Below are 16,965 nucleotides of genomic sequence, written 5' to 3'. Positions count from 1 at the left end.
CAGTCCAGTTTCAATCTTACATTATTTATATTCATTGTGTTATCTTAGGCTGTGGCTATGCCGGAAGGATCACTTGGAGTACCTAAAACTTTTGCCTTCAATGAGACAATGCTTCCCACTGAGCAAAGTGCCTGTTGCCATTTTTTTTGTATTAATAATGATCAAGATCCTTTTTATATCTTTGATATCTTTCCCTCCTTTAGGACACTTACAACTGTGTCTCCTTTAGCATGGATCTTTTCTATATGAATTTGATTTAGTCCAGTGTTTTTCCATCTTTGCTCTCTTTTGTGACATTTCTGTCTCCTATATAAACATATCTAGGACTGTGATGTCTCTTTTGGCAAAAATATGTCATGGTAGTCTTTGTAAGTGTTTTTGTTTTCCTCATTCTGTTTAATACTCTTAAATATTCTTGAGATGACTTGAGTTGCTTTCTACAAACTGGTTTTTATCTTGCACAGCTTCCTCCCCCCTCCCACTTGATAGTATTTTATTTTATTTACAATTTCATGTAAAGATAGTTTTCAACATTCACTTTTATGAGATTTTGAGATCCAAATTTTTCTCCCTCTTTCTTTCCACCCCCCTCTCCAAGACAGAAAGTGCCTGATATAGGTTATACGTGTACAATCATATTAATCATATTTAACATATCATGTTGTGAAAAAAGAAGCAGAACAAAAGGGAAAAACCATGAGAAAGAAACAGATAATGTGAAAATAGTATGCATTGATCTGCATTCAGACTCCATAGTTCTATCTCTGGATATGGATAGAATTTTCCATCATGAGTCTTTTGAAATTGTCTTGGATCATTGATTATTTGAGAAGAGCTAAGTTTGTTAAAGTTGATCGATGGATAATGTTGCTGTTATTGTGTAATATTCTCCTAGTTCTGCTCACTTCTCTCAGCATCAGGTAAATCTTTCTAGTTTTCTCTGAAATTTGCCTGATCTTCATTTCTTACAGCACAATAGTATTCCATTATATTCAGTTATCACAACTTATTCAGCCATTCTCCAGCTGATGGGTTCTTTGCCACCACCAGAAGAGCTGCTATAAAGATTTTTGTACATGTAGGTTCTTTTCCCTTTTTATTATCTCTTTGAGATACAGATTCAAAAGTGATACTGCTGGATCAAAGGGTATGCACAATTTTGTAGCCCTTTGGGCACAGTTCCAAATGCTTTCCAGATCAGTTCACAACTCCACCAGCAATATATTAGTGTTCCAGTTTTCTCACATCTTCTCCAACTTTCATCATTTTCCTTTTTTGTCATATTAGACAATCTGATAGGTGTGAGATGGTGCCTCAGAGTTGTTTTAATTTGCATTTCTTTAATCAGTAGTTGCACAGCTTCTTAACATTTTAGGAAGAGGAGACAGATTTCAAAGACAGAAATGACAATTTGGTAATTGATTGTATAATAATTAATACTAATAGTAAATATTTATATATGGTACTTCTAAAGTATGATATATACAAATGCATACATATATGTATATGTACTTATCTTACTTAATACTCACAACAAGAAGATGTTGAGGAAAGTTTTCAGAGAGAATCCCAAGTTTCTAATCACAGATGACAGTTAAATTTAGAAATGGTAAAATCTAGAGGGACAAATGCAAAAAAAACCAGGAAAACCAAAAAGGGAGAAAATAATTAACACAGTTTTGAAACTTTCTGAGCAATTGGAGATGTGGACTTGCAACTGAAAGTTCAGTACTAGTGATAAAGATTTTGGATATATATACACACACCCCCATACATACATATATTTGATGGGAAAGAATATAGAGAGTGATGTTGGAAAACACCTACAGTAAGAAGTTGGGAAAAGTATGAGGAATGAAAAAATATAGAGAAAGAACAATTGGAAATAGTTTTAAATATAAAGGGATGGTTCATAATGTGAAATGTAATAGAGGGATCACAGAAAATGAGGACTGGGAAAAATGTCTTTGGATTTGGCATTTAGGAAGTTATTAGTGGATAACTTTTGAGGATATCGTTTTAGAATAGTAATAAGACTGGAGACATACTTGCAAGACATACTGAGGAGGGAATGGAAATATTGGGTACATAACTGTTTAAGACTCCTCCCTCCCTCCCCCTTCCTTCCTTTTTCCTTCTTCCCTCTCTTTCTTTTTATAATTTTTAGCCATCCCAGAGTGATATAGTATTCCTTAGCCTAGTAATCAGAGTATCTGGTTTCTAGTATTGCCTCTGGCTTTTAACTCATGGAATGAATTTAGGCAAGTCACTTTATCTCTGTGACTCTCAGTTACCTCCTTTGTCAAATGAGGAAATAAAGGCCATCTTTTCTAGATCTCATATTAATTTGATTCTTTAGAGAGCTTCTACAAAGTTTTACAAAGCACTTTTCTTCCCACAAACCTGTATGGTAAATATTATTATCTTCATTTTACAGATTAGAAAACTGAAGTTCAGAGAGATTAAGTGATTTGCCCATGATCACATAGCTAGAAAGGGCTGAACCCCTTCTACAGCTCCAACAAGTGCACTTACTCATCCAGTTTTTGCTTGAAGACTTCAAGGGACAGGAAACTCACTGCCTCCTAAGGGATCCACTTAGCCAGGCTGGTCCTTGGATGACAGACACAATCTTTTGTCTTTGTTGAACAAATGCAAAAAAATACAGAAAGCCTTTGAAAGCTTTTGTGGAAGCCCAGGACCTGCTTAGCTTCTGCCTTGCTGATATAGCCTTCTAGGCTTGTCTCTGGAGGAGGTCACTGGTGGGCTGGGCCAGCTTTCTGGAGACTATGGTTTCCCCTGGTGTTCAGAAGGTGAATTCTTATGTTTCTCCTGCTGTACTAATAGGACAGCTAAGTTATTCCTTGCATCCTGGCTTGGTCTGCCATTTCCTCCTGCTGCCTGATGAGAAGTGAGTAACAGGCCTTGAGCTTGGCCCTCGGCACAGTTTCCATGGCTGTCATTCCTGGCAAAGTCTCAATCTTAGTTTCCCCAGTGTGTCTGCCTGAGACTGGCATTTTCTTTTTCAGTAATTGATCTCATGTACTACAAATGCTGAAGGATTTACTGAAATCCTATATCAGCACTTGGTGCTTTGACTGGGATTGAGAGCGATAAACCTGATCCTTGCTTGGAAAATAAGAAGGATATTATTTGAACTAGATGTCAAAGAATAAAAAACCACACCATCTTTGTACAATAAATATCACAGAAGTCCCAAACCTGAACTGTTCATATATACTTCTAAAACCTTTTATCCTAGCCCCTTCCCAAATAAATATGCATATACCCATACCCATATAACTTCTTATTCTCTTGTTGCTGCCATAAAGAAGTAAATCATGGGCTCTAAGTTCAGAATTATCAACATGTATATATCTATATGCATACATATATAAATGTAGATATACATGCTATATATATGCATATGTACTATATGTAAGTAAATATATATAGTCCAGGAAAATTGTAAGTATGTATATACACACACACATATATACATAAATATACATATATCTCAATGGAGAGATGGATGGTGACTGAAAACTATTCCTATCAGGTTACCAATGATGACTTGCATTTTGAAAGTACTGTAAATTAAAGATTGCAAGCTCAAAGTAGCTTAGATGCCATTTAGCACAATTAATATTTGGTACAATTTATTGTTCAAATGAAGAGAATGAGGGTGGGGGACAGGGGAAATAACTTGCTTGGGGGTACTCTTAGAGGGTAGGATTTTAACCAGATCTCAGCTGATTCCCTATTCAACAAATCATGCTGTTCTTTTCAATGAGGATGCCCTTGATTCATGTATAGAAAGCTTGCATGAAGATTTCATATAGCTGGGCTCTCATATAAGATAACCATTTTGGATCACAGGCTTTAGAACTGGCAAAAACTTTGGAGAGCATTTAGTTTTAGTCTGGCATTTTACAGATGAATAAATAACTGAGGTTGAGAGTCTCCTGAGGGAAACAAAACATTATGTCATTAAGTGCTAAGTTGTTCAGGCCAGGCTCTCAGAAAGCTTTAACCATTTGACAGGGGATCATATTTCTTAAACACTTCAACTTGGTCCTAGTTCAGAGTCATATCAGGTTGCTGAAATCAAAATGAAAACTTCCAAATAGTTTTCCTCCTTCTCAGTCCCAAACCTACTATAATCTCAGGCTCAAAAATTTCACTCAATATGGAACAAAACAGTTGCCTTATTCATTGGTTTGTAAATCGGTTTTATAGTTGCCTTGTTCATTGGTGTGTAGACCTGCTTTATAGTTGCCTTGTTTGTTGGTTTGTAGACTGGTTTTGCACTTGACTTATTTATTGGTTTGTAGAACAGCTTTGTAGTTGCCTTGTTTGTTGGTTTGTAGACTGGTTTTGCACTTGACTTATTTATTGGTTTGTAGACTGGTTTTGCACTTGACTTATTTATTGGTTTGTAGACTGGTTTTGCAGGTGCCTTGTTTGTTGGTTTGTAGATTAGCTTTGTGGTTGCCTTGTTCATTGATTTATAGATTAGCTTTATAGTTGCCTTGTTCATTGATTTATAGATCAGCTTTGTAGTTGCCTTGTTCATTGGTTTATAGACTAGCTTTGTAGTTGCCTTGTTTGTTGGTTTGTAGACCAGTTTTGTAGTTGCCTTGTTCATTGATTTATAGATCAGCTTTGTAATTGCCTTGTTCATTGATTTATAGATCAACTTTGTAGTTGCCTTGTTCATTGATTTATACATCAGCTTTGTAGTTGCCTTGTTCATTGGTTTATAGACTAGCTTTGTAGTTGCTTTGTTTGTTGGTTTGCAGACCAGTTTTGTAGTTGCCTTGTTCATTGATTTATAGATCAGTTTTGTAGTTGCCTTGTTTGTTGATTTATAGATCAGCTTTGTAGTTGCCTTGTTCATTGATTTATAGATCAGCTTTGTAGTTGCCTTGTTCATTGGTTTATAGACTAGCTTTGTAGTTGCCTTGTTTGTTGGTTTGTCGACTAGCTTTGTAAACCTTCAATGGATCTTACATTTGAGTAAGAGGATAAGAACAAACAGAGAAGTCACAATATAATAATATGTGATGCTATGTCAAGTACATCCACATCTAGGTGGTGCACTGGATAGAGTGCCAGATCTGAGGTCAGGAAGCCCTGGGTTCAAATCCAGCCTATGTGAGCCTGGGCAAGTCACTTAACTCTGTTTACCTCAGTTTCCTCATATGTAAAATGAACTGGAGAAAGAAGTAGCAAACTACTCCAATATCTTTGCCAAGAAAAGCCCAAATGGGGTCATGAAGATAGACACAATTTGGAAAAATAAGTACAACAATAACATTTGTTGTACTGGATGAGCTTAATCAGCCCAAAGAATTAGGAGAGTTTGGGGTCCTGGGTCTTAAAATGTTATTCTTTTTTATCTACATCAATCCTAAAACTTGTTTCAATAGACAAAGCAACAGCTCTCATTTTTGGGATGATTGGTAGCAGAGATGGACTTTAAGTCTGGCTCACCTGGCTCCAACCCATTTCACCTCTGTGCTTCTCCATACAAACAAAGGGAAAACTCCAGTTTTTATAGGCAAAGCAAGATGAAGGTGAGAGTTAATATCCATTGGGAACATTAATTTGGGTGAGGAGAGTCATAGGGATCACGCAGTAGACTCAGAAACATCTGATCTTTACTATTAGGGCATTTACTAACTTTGATGGGGAAAGAGGCTGACTGATTCCAGTTTGAGGTCTATATAACATATCAGTTACTTGGCTGGACATCAGGGGAAGAAAAAAGATGGTAGGTAATGAGATTCTTTCCCAACATGGGATTAAGGAAGGCGGCATGGGTTTGTAATACTATCCCAAGTTAGTATTTTTTTGTTCCTTTCTATTGGGAGTGCTGTCTCACTCTAGTATTGCCCTACTGTGCTAGGGGGCTCACAGATGAATCTAACTGTGGACCTGAATAATAGAGTTAGAAAAATAAGGTCAGGGGAGGACCTGGATCAAGGAAGAAATGGCTGTAATTAAATAACAGCAAATTAAGGGGCTGGAGACAGAACTTAATTGACAGACATTTAATAGGGACTGGTTCTTTGTCTGCCACAGGATCTTCTTGCTTTGTGATCAGTGGGTTTTTTTTTTAATACTTTGTCTTAGATTGAGAAAAGAAGAAAATAAGTAATAAAGTACAATAAATTCCCTTGAGGTATTCTAGTAATTGAACATTCAGAGTTTTGCCTAAATTAATAGACTATCAGAGGAGGACAGGTCCCTAGGCCACAGAGCCCAAAGGACCTCAAAACATAAAACAAAATATTCTGTGGTAGAAAGAACCATAGGACAAAAAATGTTAGTGCTTTAAAATTAATTAATTAATTATTAAAGTAATGGAATCTAGAATGGAAGAGCTTAATGGAACCTTATTATTTATTGTGGTTATTATTATTATTTTACACAAAATCCTACCTTTTCCTAATAAGTTACCAAGTAACATCAGCAGAGATGAGTGATTTTCACATGCAGCAAATACATTCAACACCATAATTCTATTATAAAGAATTTAATCTTTCTTTGTCGATTCAGAAAGCATTAGTGGAGTGTCAGAGCCATTATCAAGAGCCTCAGTAATTGGAGAGGCTGATGAAAATAACAGATGTAGGTATTTGAGGGTGGTTGGGACTGAGGAGCCCAAGATTTCAGAAGTTTTTTTACTCTATTCTGCTTTTGCTTCTTAGGCTGGGAAAAAGGTCATTGGGATACATACATGTATATGTATATTATATATATATATATATATATATATATATATATACAAACACACACATAATATATACATACACACACACCTATATACTATATATATATATATATGGATGTATATATGTACATGCATATATGTGTGTGTGCACATATGCATACATACATATAGACCCTCCATGGAATCAAGTAGTTTTTTTGGTAGGAATTGTTTGAACTGTCATGATCCATCAAACTTATGATCCATCCTCTCACAATTTATAATAGCTATTGAGAGGACCCTATGCCCGATACAGAACATATTTTAAAAGCAGCACTTTTAGTCTGGCAGACTCATCCTGAATGAGATGATGTATATGACAAAGCTTTGTGATCTTAGGACAAAAAGTGCTCCATAAATTCCCAATCTTAAGACCCAAGATGAGTACTTCTTCAAACTACTCACATAGAAGTTTTAGGAAGGATGTACTGGTTAAATAGATTGGGTAATAGATAGTTCTACCTCCCAGGGCTGGACTGAGGACACAGTGAGATAATAATTATATTATTATTTTAAGGGTAAATTATTGTTATTATTATTAATATCATTTTAAGAAATGCATTTTTATCATATTAGGCAATTTTATCATATTCTAGATGAGAGGTACCTCCATAAAGTCCTCTAAAGCAGAGCTTTTTAAACTTTTTCTACTCACAATCCCTTTTTTTTTGCCTGAGAAATTTGTACATGATTCCAGGCATACGGAGATATAACATAGGTATACAAATAGTTTACTGATAATAAATCATAATTTCATGACCTCCCATATTCAGTTACAAGACCCCAGAAGGGGCTAAGAACTAGTTTAAGAAGCCTCTTTATGTCATGGAAGTGATGTTGGATTCTGGTTCATCCTTCATTTAGTAAACATTTATTACTTTTTTTTTAGATTAAAGCTTTTTATTTTGCAAAACCTGATTTTTCAGAGTTATATTTCAAAAAACTATAAATAAAAACTATATAAGATAAAATAATTAATTGTCCCAATTTTTAAAAATGATAGAATAAATAGGGAAGAAAAAAAATCTAGCCGCCAAACCCTAAGATATCTTGCAAAGTAATAAGTGATCAAAATTTATATTCTTTTGAAAAGAGCACACACATGTAAAGCTATGACTCTTCATGTGGACATAGAGAAAGGAGAAGGGAGAGGAAGAAGAAGAGAAAAAGGAGGGAAGGAAGGAGGGAAGACTGAGTTCGAGAGATATAAATCAAAACCAAAATAGTTGTCAAAAGACTCTCTGGATTGTAAACTCCTTGAGGGCTGGAACTATCTTGCTTCTTTTTGTATCCTCAGCACTTAGCACAGTGTCTGGCAAATAGCAGATGCTTAATAAATGTTGATTGATAGATTCAAGGCACTTAGACATTATAGGGATCAGGGAAGGGGGAAAGAGGATACAATAGATACCCAAGTAAGCAAAAACAAGATAATTTGAGGAGACATTATTTAACAACTGAATCAGACAGATTTCACACATAGAAGATGGGCCATGACCTGGGCCTGAAAAGAAGCAAAATGGTAGTATGAGGCAGAGTGAAGTCAGGAATGCATTTCAGGCATGTGGACATCCTGGGCAAAGATGCAGAGGTGGCAGATGGAATGATGAGTCCCGGGGTAGCCAGAAGGTCAGTTTGGCTGGAATATGGAGCAGATAGAGGGGGAGGAGTCTAAAAATGAGGTAGGTTGAAATCAGATTTCAGAGGGCTTTTTCTGTATCCATTGAGATAATCACATGGTTTTTTAGTTTGCTTATTGATATAGTCAATTATGCTAATAGTTTTCCTAATATTGAACCAGTCCTGTATTCCTGGTATAAATCCTACTTAGTTATGGTATATTATTCTGGGGATAGCTTGCTGTAATCTCCTTGCTAATATTTTATTTAAGATTTTTGCATCAATATTCATTAGGGAAAGTGGTCTGTAATTTTCTTTCTCTGTTTTGACCCTACCTGGTTTAGGTATAAACATCATATCTGTGTCATAAAAGGAATTTGGTAGGACTCCTTTCCCTATTTTTTCCAAATGCAAATTCTCATGTAAATCCATTTGGCCTTGGGGATTTTTTCTTAGGGAATTAATAGCTTGTTTAATTTCTTTTTCAGAGGGCTTTGAAGGCCAAATTGAAGAGTTTGTATTTTATTCTCAGAGAGCCACAGAAGATTCAAGTGCAGATCTGAGTTTGAGGGAGATTATTTTGATTTGGAGATGAGAGAGACTGGAAGTAGAAATACTAATTCAGGAGGCTATATTGTAATAGTCCCATAGGTATCCAAAATAGACCTATTTATCTCCCTTCCTTGATCTGTCCCTTGTCTTTACTTTCTAACTTCTATTGAGTATACCAGCATCCTTTCAGTCACTCAAGTTCAAAATTTAGGAATCATTCTTGACTTTTTCTTCCCTCTTTCCCTTCCTTCTTCCCCTCTCTCATTCAATCAGCTGTCAGATTCTGATGATTCTCCATCCCCTGCATCTCCCACATACTGCTCCCCTCCATTCATATAGCCTCCACCCTGGTGCATTCACTTATCACCTCTCATGTGAATTATTGACTGACCCCTAATTGCTCTCCCTGTGTCCAGCCTCTTGCTTCTGTGATCCATCTTCCATAAAGCTGTCAGATGGGGTGTTCCTAGAACACAGATCTGATTCTATCACTCCCTTGCTCAATAAGCACCAAAAGCTCCCCTTTGCCTCTAGGATTCCCTGTTTGGCACTTATCCTATCTGTTTCAGCTTATCATTCCAGGCTGATTACACATCACTTTTCTTTACACATCCCTCCATTCCAGCCAGACTGGCAATTTCTACTTGCTGTTTGTTCTCCTCAGGACTGTATCTCTTCTGCATGCCTTTGCACAGACAGGAATGTTTTCCTCTCCATCTCCATCTTGCAGTCCTTTTCAAGACTCAGTCCAAAGGCAACTACCTACAAAAGGTTTTCTCCAATCCCCCAGTGGATAATGTTCTTCTTCTGAAATTCTCTCATCATGATGTTTTGCATTTATCCATCCATTTATTTCTTGTCTTCCTCTTTGCCCACTCTTTACAGGAGAAAGATCACGCAGTGAAACTCCTACCTATGTGAATATTCCCGTCAGTCCCACTTCAAAGAAGCAGCTTCACTACATGGAACTGGAGCTTCAGGAACCCAGCCCAGGAATAAGAGGTAAAGATGGATGTCAACAGTGCTGCCCTTCTCCGAGTACACTTGGCTTTTAACACATTTGGGGAGAGTTCCCACTTGGGCATGTTTGCCATCTCTATCTATTGGTTTCCATGATATCCCCATACCACCCAATTCTAAGATGTTTCCCCAATTTCCCAGATGCTTACAGGGAGAAATCAGGTTCCCTAGACTGGAACAGAAAGTGCATAAGGCTAAAAGAGCACAGTTTTGCAATTTGTTAGTCATCTGAACTCAGGCAAATCATTCCCCTCTTTGCCTTCTCAAATGAAAATTGGATTGTACAGACGATGCCTTCTTTGTTCCATACCCCTGCCTCTGGGAAGCATTCCCTCAAGTCATTTCTAAAAGATGAGTTTCCTTACATCTCCAGAAGAAAAAGAGAAGGAAGAATCTTCTTTGGTAGTATGTTCATCCATCTCAGAGTTTTCAGAGCTGGGAATTCAGTTCTGTCCTCCATTTTTTCTGTTTCAGATCCAGTGTGATTTCCAAACACTCAGTAAATTTAGCAGGGAGTTTCCCAATAAAGTAATTCATATAAAGAAGCTAACTTAAGTATACCTTTTGTTGTTGTTGTTCACTTATTTCAGTCATGCCCCATGTAGGCTTTTTTTTGGCAAACATACTAGAGTGATGTCTTCTCCAGCTCATTTTACAGATGAAGATACTGAGGCACACTGAGGATGAAGCAGTTTGCCCGGAGTCACACAGCTATTAAGTGTCTGAGGTCTGATTTGAATTCAGGAAGATGAGACTTTTTAAATATAATAGAATCTTTTTATTTTTCAAAATACAAGCAAAAAGAGGAAGTAGAAAGGATTGGAAAGAATTTTAAAAAAATACAAGCAGAGATAGTTTTCAACATTTATTCTTTTTTTATTATAGCCTTTTATTTTCAAAACATATGCATGGATAATTTTTCAACATTGATCCCTGCAAAACCTTGCATTCCAAATTTTTCCTCCCCTTCCTCCCCTAGATGCCAAATAATCGAATATATTCAGCATTCACTCTTGCAAAACCTTGTATTTCAAATGTTCCCCTCTTTCCCCCATCCCCTTCCCTAGATGGAAAATAATCCAATATATTCAGCATTCATTCTTGCAAAATCTTGTGTCCCAATTTTTTTCCTTGTTTCCCCCTTCTCCCTACTTCCCTAGACAGCAAGTAATCTAATATAGGTGAAACATGTGTAATTCTTCTAAACATTTCCACATGTATCTTGCTGCACAAAAAAAAATCAGATCAGAAAAGGAAAAAAAAAAAACCAAGCAAGCAATAAAAACAACAAAAAAGTGCTCCACATTCAGTCCCCATAGTTTCCCTTCTGGATGTGGATGGCTCTCTAAGATGAGACTTCTTGACTCCAGGTGCTCTATCCCCTGTACCACCTAACCGTCCATTAAGTATACTGCTTAGTTCGGGGATGGCTTTGGATAGAAAATACTGGCATTTGAATCCCAGCTCTGCACCTTACAAAGGAAGGGATGTTGGCTAAAGTATCCCTGCCCTTAGCCGCAGGTTCTTCATCTCTACGGGGTGAGATGCTGCATCAGACCATCTCTAAGAGGATGCCAGAATTTGGTACTTTCCATCCCTGGCATCTCTTATAAGCTTCTCCATCCAGTCCCAGAGCCATTGCCCTGGTGCAGGCTCCTCTTGCTCTCATCTGCAGGCCAGGCAGTCTCCGGCTCTCCACCTCCCAAGGAGGCAGGATTATTTCACGCTTTCTCTGGTACCTCTGATTAGACTTTGGGGAAGGATCTTTGTCTCCTCTGAGTGGGAGATATCTCGCAGCTCATGGATCTTCCCACTGTGGAGCCTCCTCTGCCAGACATGTCCTTCCGGAGTGTGTGCTCTGGCAATTAATGAAAGGTTTTGTTTTCAGGGGCTGGAGCCACCCGGTATGCCCAGATTGACATCACTGCCACTGAGACGGCGCACAAAGTCGGGGCTCAGCATGCACAGACCCGGGAAGAGCGTCTGCAGGAGCTGGAACAGAAGCAAAAAGGGGCCCACCAGTGACCATGCAATGGAGAACCGATGGAGGGCTGCCTTGCTGGGGCTACTGGGCACTTCTAGGGGGGCTCTGTGTTTGGGGTACACCTCCCTCAGGTCCAGCTGTGGCACCTTGCACAGAACAGATGTCCCCTAGAGACCTCATTCTGCCCAGGTGGCGGTGGTGCACCATGGGCTGGATTTTATTCTCCAGTTTGCATTTTGCTGCTCGGGGCAACGTTTGCCACCTAATGGGGACCCCCAAGTTCGTTTCTTTTATCTGGATCTCTGGGTCCCCTTGGAAGGAGGCGGCAAAGCTGAAAGGACAGCTCCCTCCATCTGGTGTCAGAGCACCACGTTTGAATCTTGGTTTGGCTGTGCAACCCTGGGCAAGTTAATCCCATAAGGCCGTTGGGCCAGATAATCTGTGAAGCCCTGTCAGATTCCTCTGATGGATCGGGAAGGAAAGCCAGACCCCGAAGCTGAACGACCTTCGTCCAGTGACCCTGCTCAGGGAGACAGCGCTTAGCCCATAGCGGTAGGTGATGGAAAATGAGGGAGACACTGGCCAGCGGCTTCTGCCCTTAGTTCCACACGCTTCTTCTTGCTGTCTCTGTGCGGAATCATCCTGAAAGCAAGGCTGGAATTCCAGCCTGCAGCTTCTGGGTTTTTTAAATTCTTTTTTCCTTCATTCCTCTCTGGTGGAAAAGTCCCTGGTGACTGCAGGGAAAACCCCTTCAAAAGCAAATAAGTACCTGAGCTGTTTCCGTCTAAAAAATAAAAATAAAAAAGGACAAAAATCGCCGAGAGCAACTCACCGATAATCCTCTGAGAATAGTCATCGGAGGCTGAAGACAGACTGTTGAGAAGAGAAAAATTGCAGTTTTGCACATTTTTTCGGGGGAAGAATGAGCGTTGGAATATCTGCACTGGAACCTTGGCTGTTCCTCGATCTAGTTGTGTTTGACTTTCGACTAATCGTTTCTCCTCTGTGGGCCTCTGTTTCCTCACCTATAAAATGGGGATGATGATGATCACCGTTCTGCCCGTCCTATTTTACAGGGCTGTTTTGAGGATCAAATCAGATTATGTAAGACACTTTATACTCCATAAAGTGTAATTTCAATGTAAGCTATTTATTATTATTATATTATTATTATTATTATTGCTGTTCTTTTTATATTGATAATTCATCTGTGTGGATACTTCCTCCATGCAGAGCCTGACCTCTCTGTGCCTTAAAAACATTTTTGCTTAATGGCACCCCATTCAGTGATGGGCCCCCTCCATACTTGCCTTAATTTGTCCTCAAACAACAAAGAGTTAGTTCATCAAACACGAATTCTTTCCAGATGGACAACCCTTCCCACAGCCCGGGCTTTCCTGTGTGGAGTCTTCCAGAGCCAAGGGGATGCCCCCATTCATAATGGAGAATATTGATGATATTGTGCTGGTGGCAGCAGCAGGAAATTTCCTGATAGACAAATATATACAACTGCCATGGAGGACTCCATGGGTGTCGTACAACTTCCTTTATTTCTATGGCATTAGCTTCTTAGGCAGATAGACAAGAACCTTTTATTTCAGAGTTTAGAATGGTTTATTTTACCCAATTCCAACAATGGCATTCAAAAGTCTGAGTTTCTATTTGAATAGCTTTAAATAATTTCTTCCTGCTCATGAGAATTAACATCATGGACTTTCTCATGAGTATAGCTATTAATAGACTGTATCATATCTTAGGAATGAATTAAAAATAAAATTTTTAAATAAAGAGAATTAAAAAAAATGCTACCTGCATGACAGTAGGCCCAAATGGTTAAAGCCTGTTCTGTAAATGTGTATTGGAGAAAGCTTATAATTTATTCACTTATAATTGCTTCTTGGGACCTATTGTAGCTGCTCATGCAAATAGTTTAAATCTTTGATATTATATTTTAAAATGCATATAATTTTCTTTTTGGAAAGTGGTGTTCTTTTTTGTAATGTTTTATTGTATCTTTATATATGATTTTGGCTTTATCTGTTCTCCACATGACTCAGAGCTGACTTTTGGTGTTTACACTACTTTGAACTATAGGGGTAGACCAGGTTCTGAGCTTCAAGTTCCTTGTGCCCTCACAACACACAGGTTTAGAAGAATGAGCTTTCTGATGGGATAGATAGACCATGGTTACTAATCCCAGGATGAAGCTTCAAGGGATTCAAAATTTTAAATATCTGAGTGTTAATCCTGACCCTCTGAAGACTTCTGTGTGATGCTTGGAGAGCCATTCAATTTCTCTGTGCCTTAGTTTCAATGCCTCCCTACCCTGCAAGGGCAATAGGTAGATTAAAGAATGTGTAAAATGCTAGAACTGTTGGATCCTTGGACTCACTTTTTTAATGGATTGACATTATTTATGCACAAGGTCTCCAATGTAGTAGCTTTTAGGGTCCTCAGTAACTTAATTTTCTTGAATAAAGCAAAATTCAAATGTTTACTTGAAGTGACAATTAACAAAGTATTTGTCCACATGCACATGCTGGGGGTGTGAGGAAATAGTGACTAAAGTAGAGATTCAGGAATGGGACAAACTGGATCACTTGGTCGTTTATATTGGTTTAAATTTTAAAATAATACCATAATGGATGGCTAGGTTTACAATATGGCGTCCTCATCTGCCTGTAGGATTAGTCCTGTGTTAGTTATAGGAGTTGGGCGAGAAACTGCTGCAAGATTGTTGGCCTGGAAGACAGGAGCTCTGACCTTTAGCCAGTGTCCACCACTATGTGACCTTGCATTTCCTCTTTACTGGCCTTCATTTCCTTATTTACAAATGGGGCATGGGAGACAGGAAGAATTGTTATATTCTCTGATTCCTACTAGCACTAAGAGTCCAGGATTATTTGTGAATGATGCTACCAGTTAAGGCACAATTACCCATCTTTTCTGGTAGAAAACATCTCTCAGAATGGTAGTTTGCACTTATCTTACCTATACAAAGAAGTTAAGAGACTTTGAGAGATGGAAAATAGAAAGTATCAAAAAGAAGGAAAGATGAAGAGGAATCAGAAGCCAGATCATCTCCAAGGTAGATCCTATCTCCTGATTAAATGGGAACTAGCTATTAAGAGGATTGATACTCACAAAAGTGAATTTATTCTGTAATGAGATAATATTTTTAAAGTGCTTTGAACAGAGCCTGGTACGTAAAATAAGCATTAATAAATGATCCTCTTCCCTCCTTCCCTCCCTTCCTTCCTTCCTTCCATCCTTCCTCCCTCCCTCCCTTCCTTCCATCCTCCCTCCCTCCCTCCCTCTCTCCCTTCCTTCCTTCCTCCCTCTCTCCCTTTCTTCCTTCCTTCCTCCCTCCCTTCCTTCCTTCCTTTTCTCCCTCCCTCCCTTCCTTCCTTCATTGGTAATAAGACCTCTCATATCTCTTCTCACTAAGGTTCTATGATTTCACTAGAAGAAAAATAATGATTTCTTCAAGAATTAAGGCTTTCATTATAACGTTCTCATCCCATATAGAAATAGGATTTTATCATACCCTCTTTAACAACAGTACTACTGGATTCCTGAAAGCCAAGCGCATACATGCCTGGTAAATGTTTTCAGGGGTAGCACTGAAGGAGGCAAGGAGGGCATCAGGAACCCTAAGTCTCAGAATGAGCTGGGACTAGCTACAAATGCTAAGGATGCTCCGCCCAAAAACTTTAAAAATCATACTGGGAAAGGGAAGATTTAGATCTGAGAGAGTTCAAAAAAAATCTTCTAATTCTCTCTCTCTCTCTCTCTCTCTCTCTCTCTTTTCTCTCTCTCCTTTCTCTCTTTCTTTACATTTTCAGTTTATAGATGAAGGCACTAAATCCCTGAAGTGACTTGTTTGAGGTCATCTAAACAGAACCCAGGATCTCTGAAACAAAATCCATTGTTCATTCCATTACACTAAATGTTACATTTGCCTGCTTTCACAGATTTATGGTTTTCTTGATGATTGATAATTTTCCTCCCAATATTTTATTTTGAGTAGTGGAGCAATAGTTATTGAGGAGGAAGCTAGTTAATTCCTATGAATTAAACTTTTGAGAAACATTTCCTTTAACTCAAAATCTCAGCAATAGATTTCCTGGAATTTATTCCACAAAAGATAAACTGTTAGCACAGCAAGAAAGGCAATGCAGCTGAACCATAGGAGTGGATGAGGAACAGGTGTAGCCACAATTCAGGAGAAAGTCAGCATTTCTACCCACATAAGGGCTGTCATTAAATACTGTATTTTTCTAGGGAAAAGAACAAAATGATTGGTGGTATTTTTAGATAGCAAAAACTCCTGGATTTGAAGTCAGAGGTTTGGGTTTGAAGTCTGTCTATCACTTATTATCTGAGTGTCCCTTCTACAAACTACTTAATTTTTGAGTCTCACCTGTAAAAGAGAGGTAGGGTGGGTCAGATTAGGGTTTTTCAATGTGGGATCAGTGAACTTGTATTTTAATAAATGGATGTCAATATATCTGATTTCCTTTTTAATCCTATGTATTTTATGGTATGCATTTAATAACATTATTCTGGGAAAAGGGGGTCTGCATGCTTTACCAGATTGTCCAAATGGTCCATGATGAAAATCAATATTAAGAGCCCCTGGAGAAGTTGATCTAAACTCCTTGCTCTAAGTCTCGGATCCTATGATCCTAATAATTATGCTGACACAGAAGAAATAACTGAATGTTGTTCTGTATAAGGAACCTGAGTAGATCTTCCTTGCAAAGAATCAGTATGCAAGGCTCCTTGCTTTATCATATAATCATATCATTCATCCTGAGAAGCTAGCCAGGAAGGTATGGTCAAAGCTTTAGAAACATCTCAAAATCACAAATTATTTGAACTAGAAGGAATGTGAGAAATCTTCTAGTTCAGGACTTTGTCAGCTTTTCCCACTTGTGACCCCTTTTTGCCTAATAAATTTTTACATGACTGATTATATGGGCATATTAAGTATATATACAAATAAAAT

At 38.2% G+C, this 16,965-nt stretch overlaps 1 protein-coding gene across 2 annotated transcripts in view; it reads left to right on the top strand.

The window, feature by feature from the left end:
* DOK7 (docking protein 7) overlaps positions 1-13,316 on the top strand; it is a 119,746-nt gene extending 106,430 nt beyond the window's left edge. Inside the window, exons 9-10 of one of the 2 annotated variants that reach the window (XM_031943772.1) lie at positions 9,836-9,952; positions 11,859-13,316. In XM_031943772.1, coding sequence (XP_031799632.1) covers positions 9,836-9,952; positions 11,859-11,995 — 254 coding nt within the window. In that variant the 3' untranslated portion in view covers positions 11,996-13,316. Of the gene's footprint in view, positions 1-9,835; positions 9,953-11,858 lie in introns of those variants that run through there. The other variant, XM_031943773.1, reaches the window with a different exon arrangement.
* Positions 13,317-16,965: the final 3,649 nt, after the last annotated feature.

Source organism: Sarcophilus harrisii, chromosome 6 (genome assembly GCF_902635505.1).
Source record: "Sarcophilus harrisii chromosome 6, mSarHar1.11, whole genome shotgun sequence".
NCBI lineage: Eukaryota > Metazoa > Chordata > Mammalia > Dasyuromorphia > Dasyuridae > Sarcophilus > Sarcophilus harrisii.
This window is presented reverse-complemented; position numbering and strand designations above follow the sequence as displayed.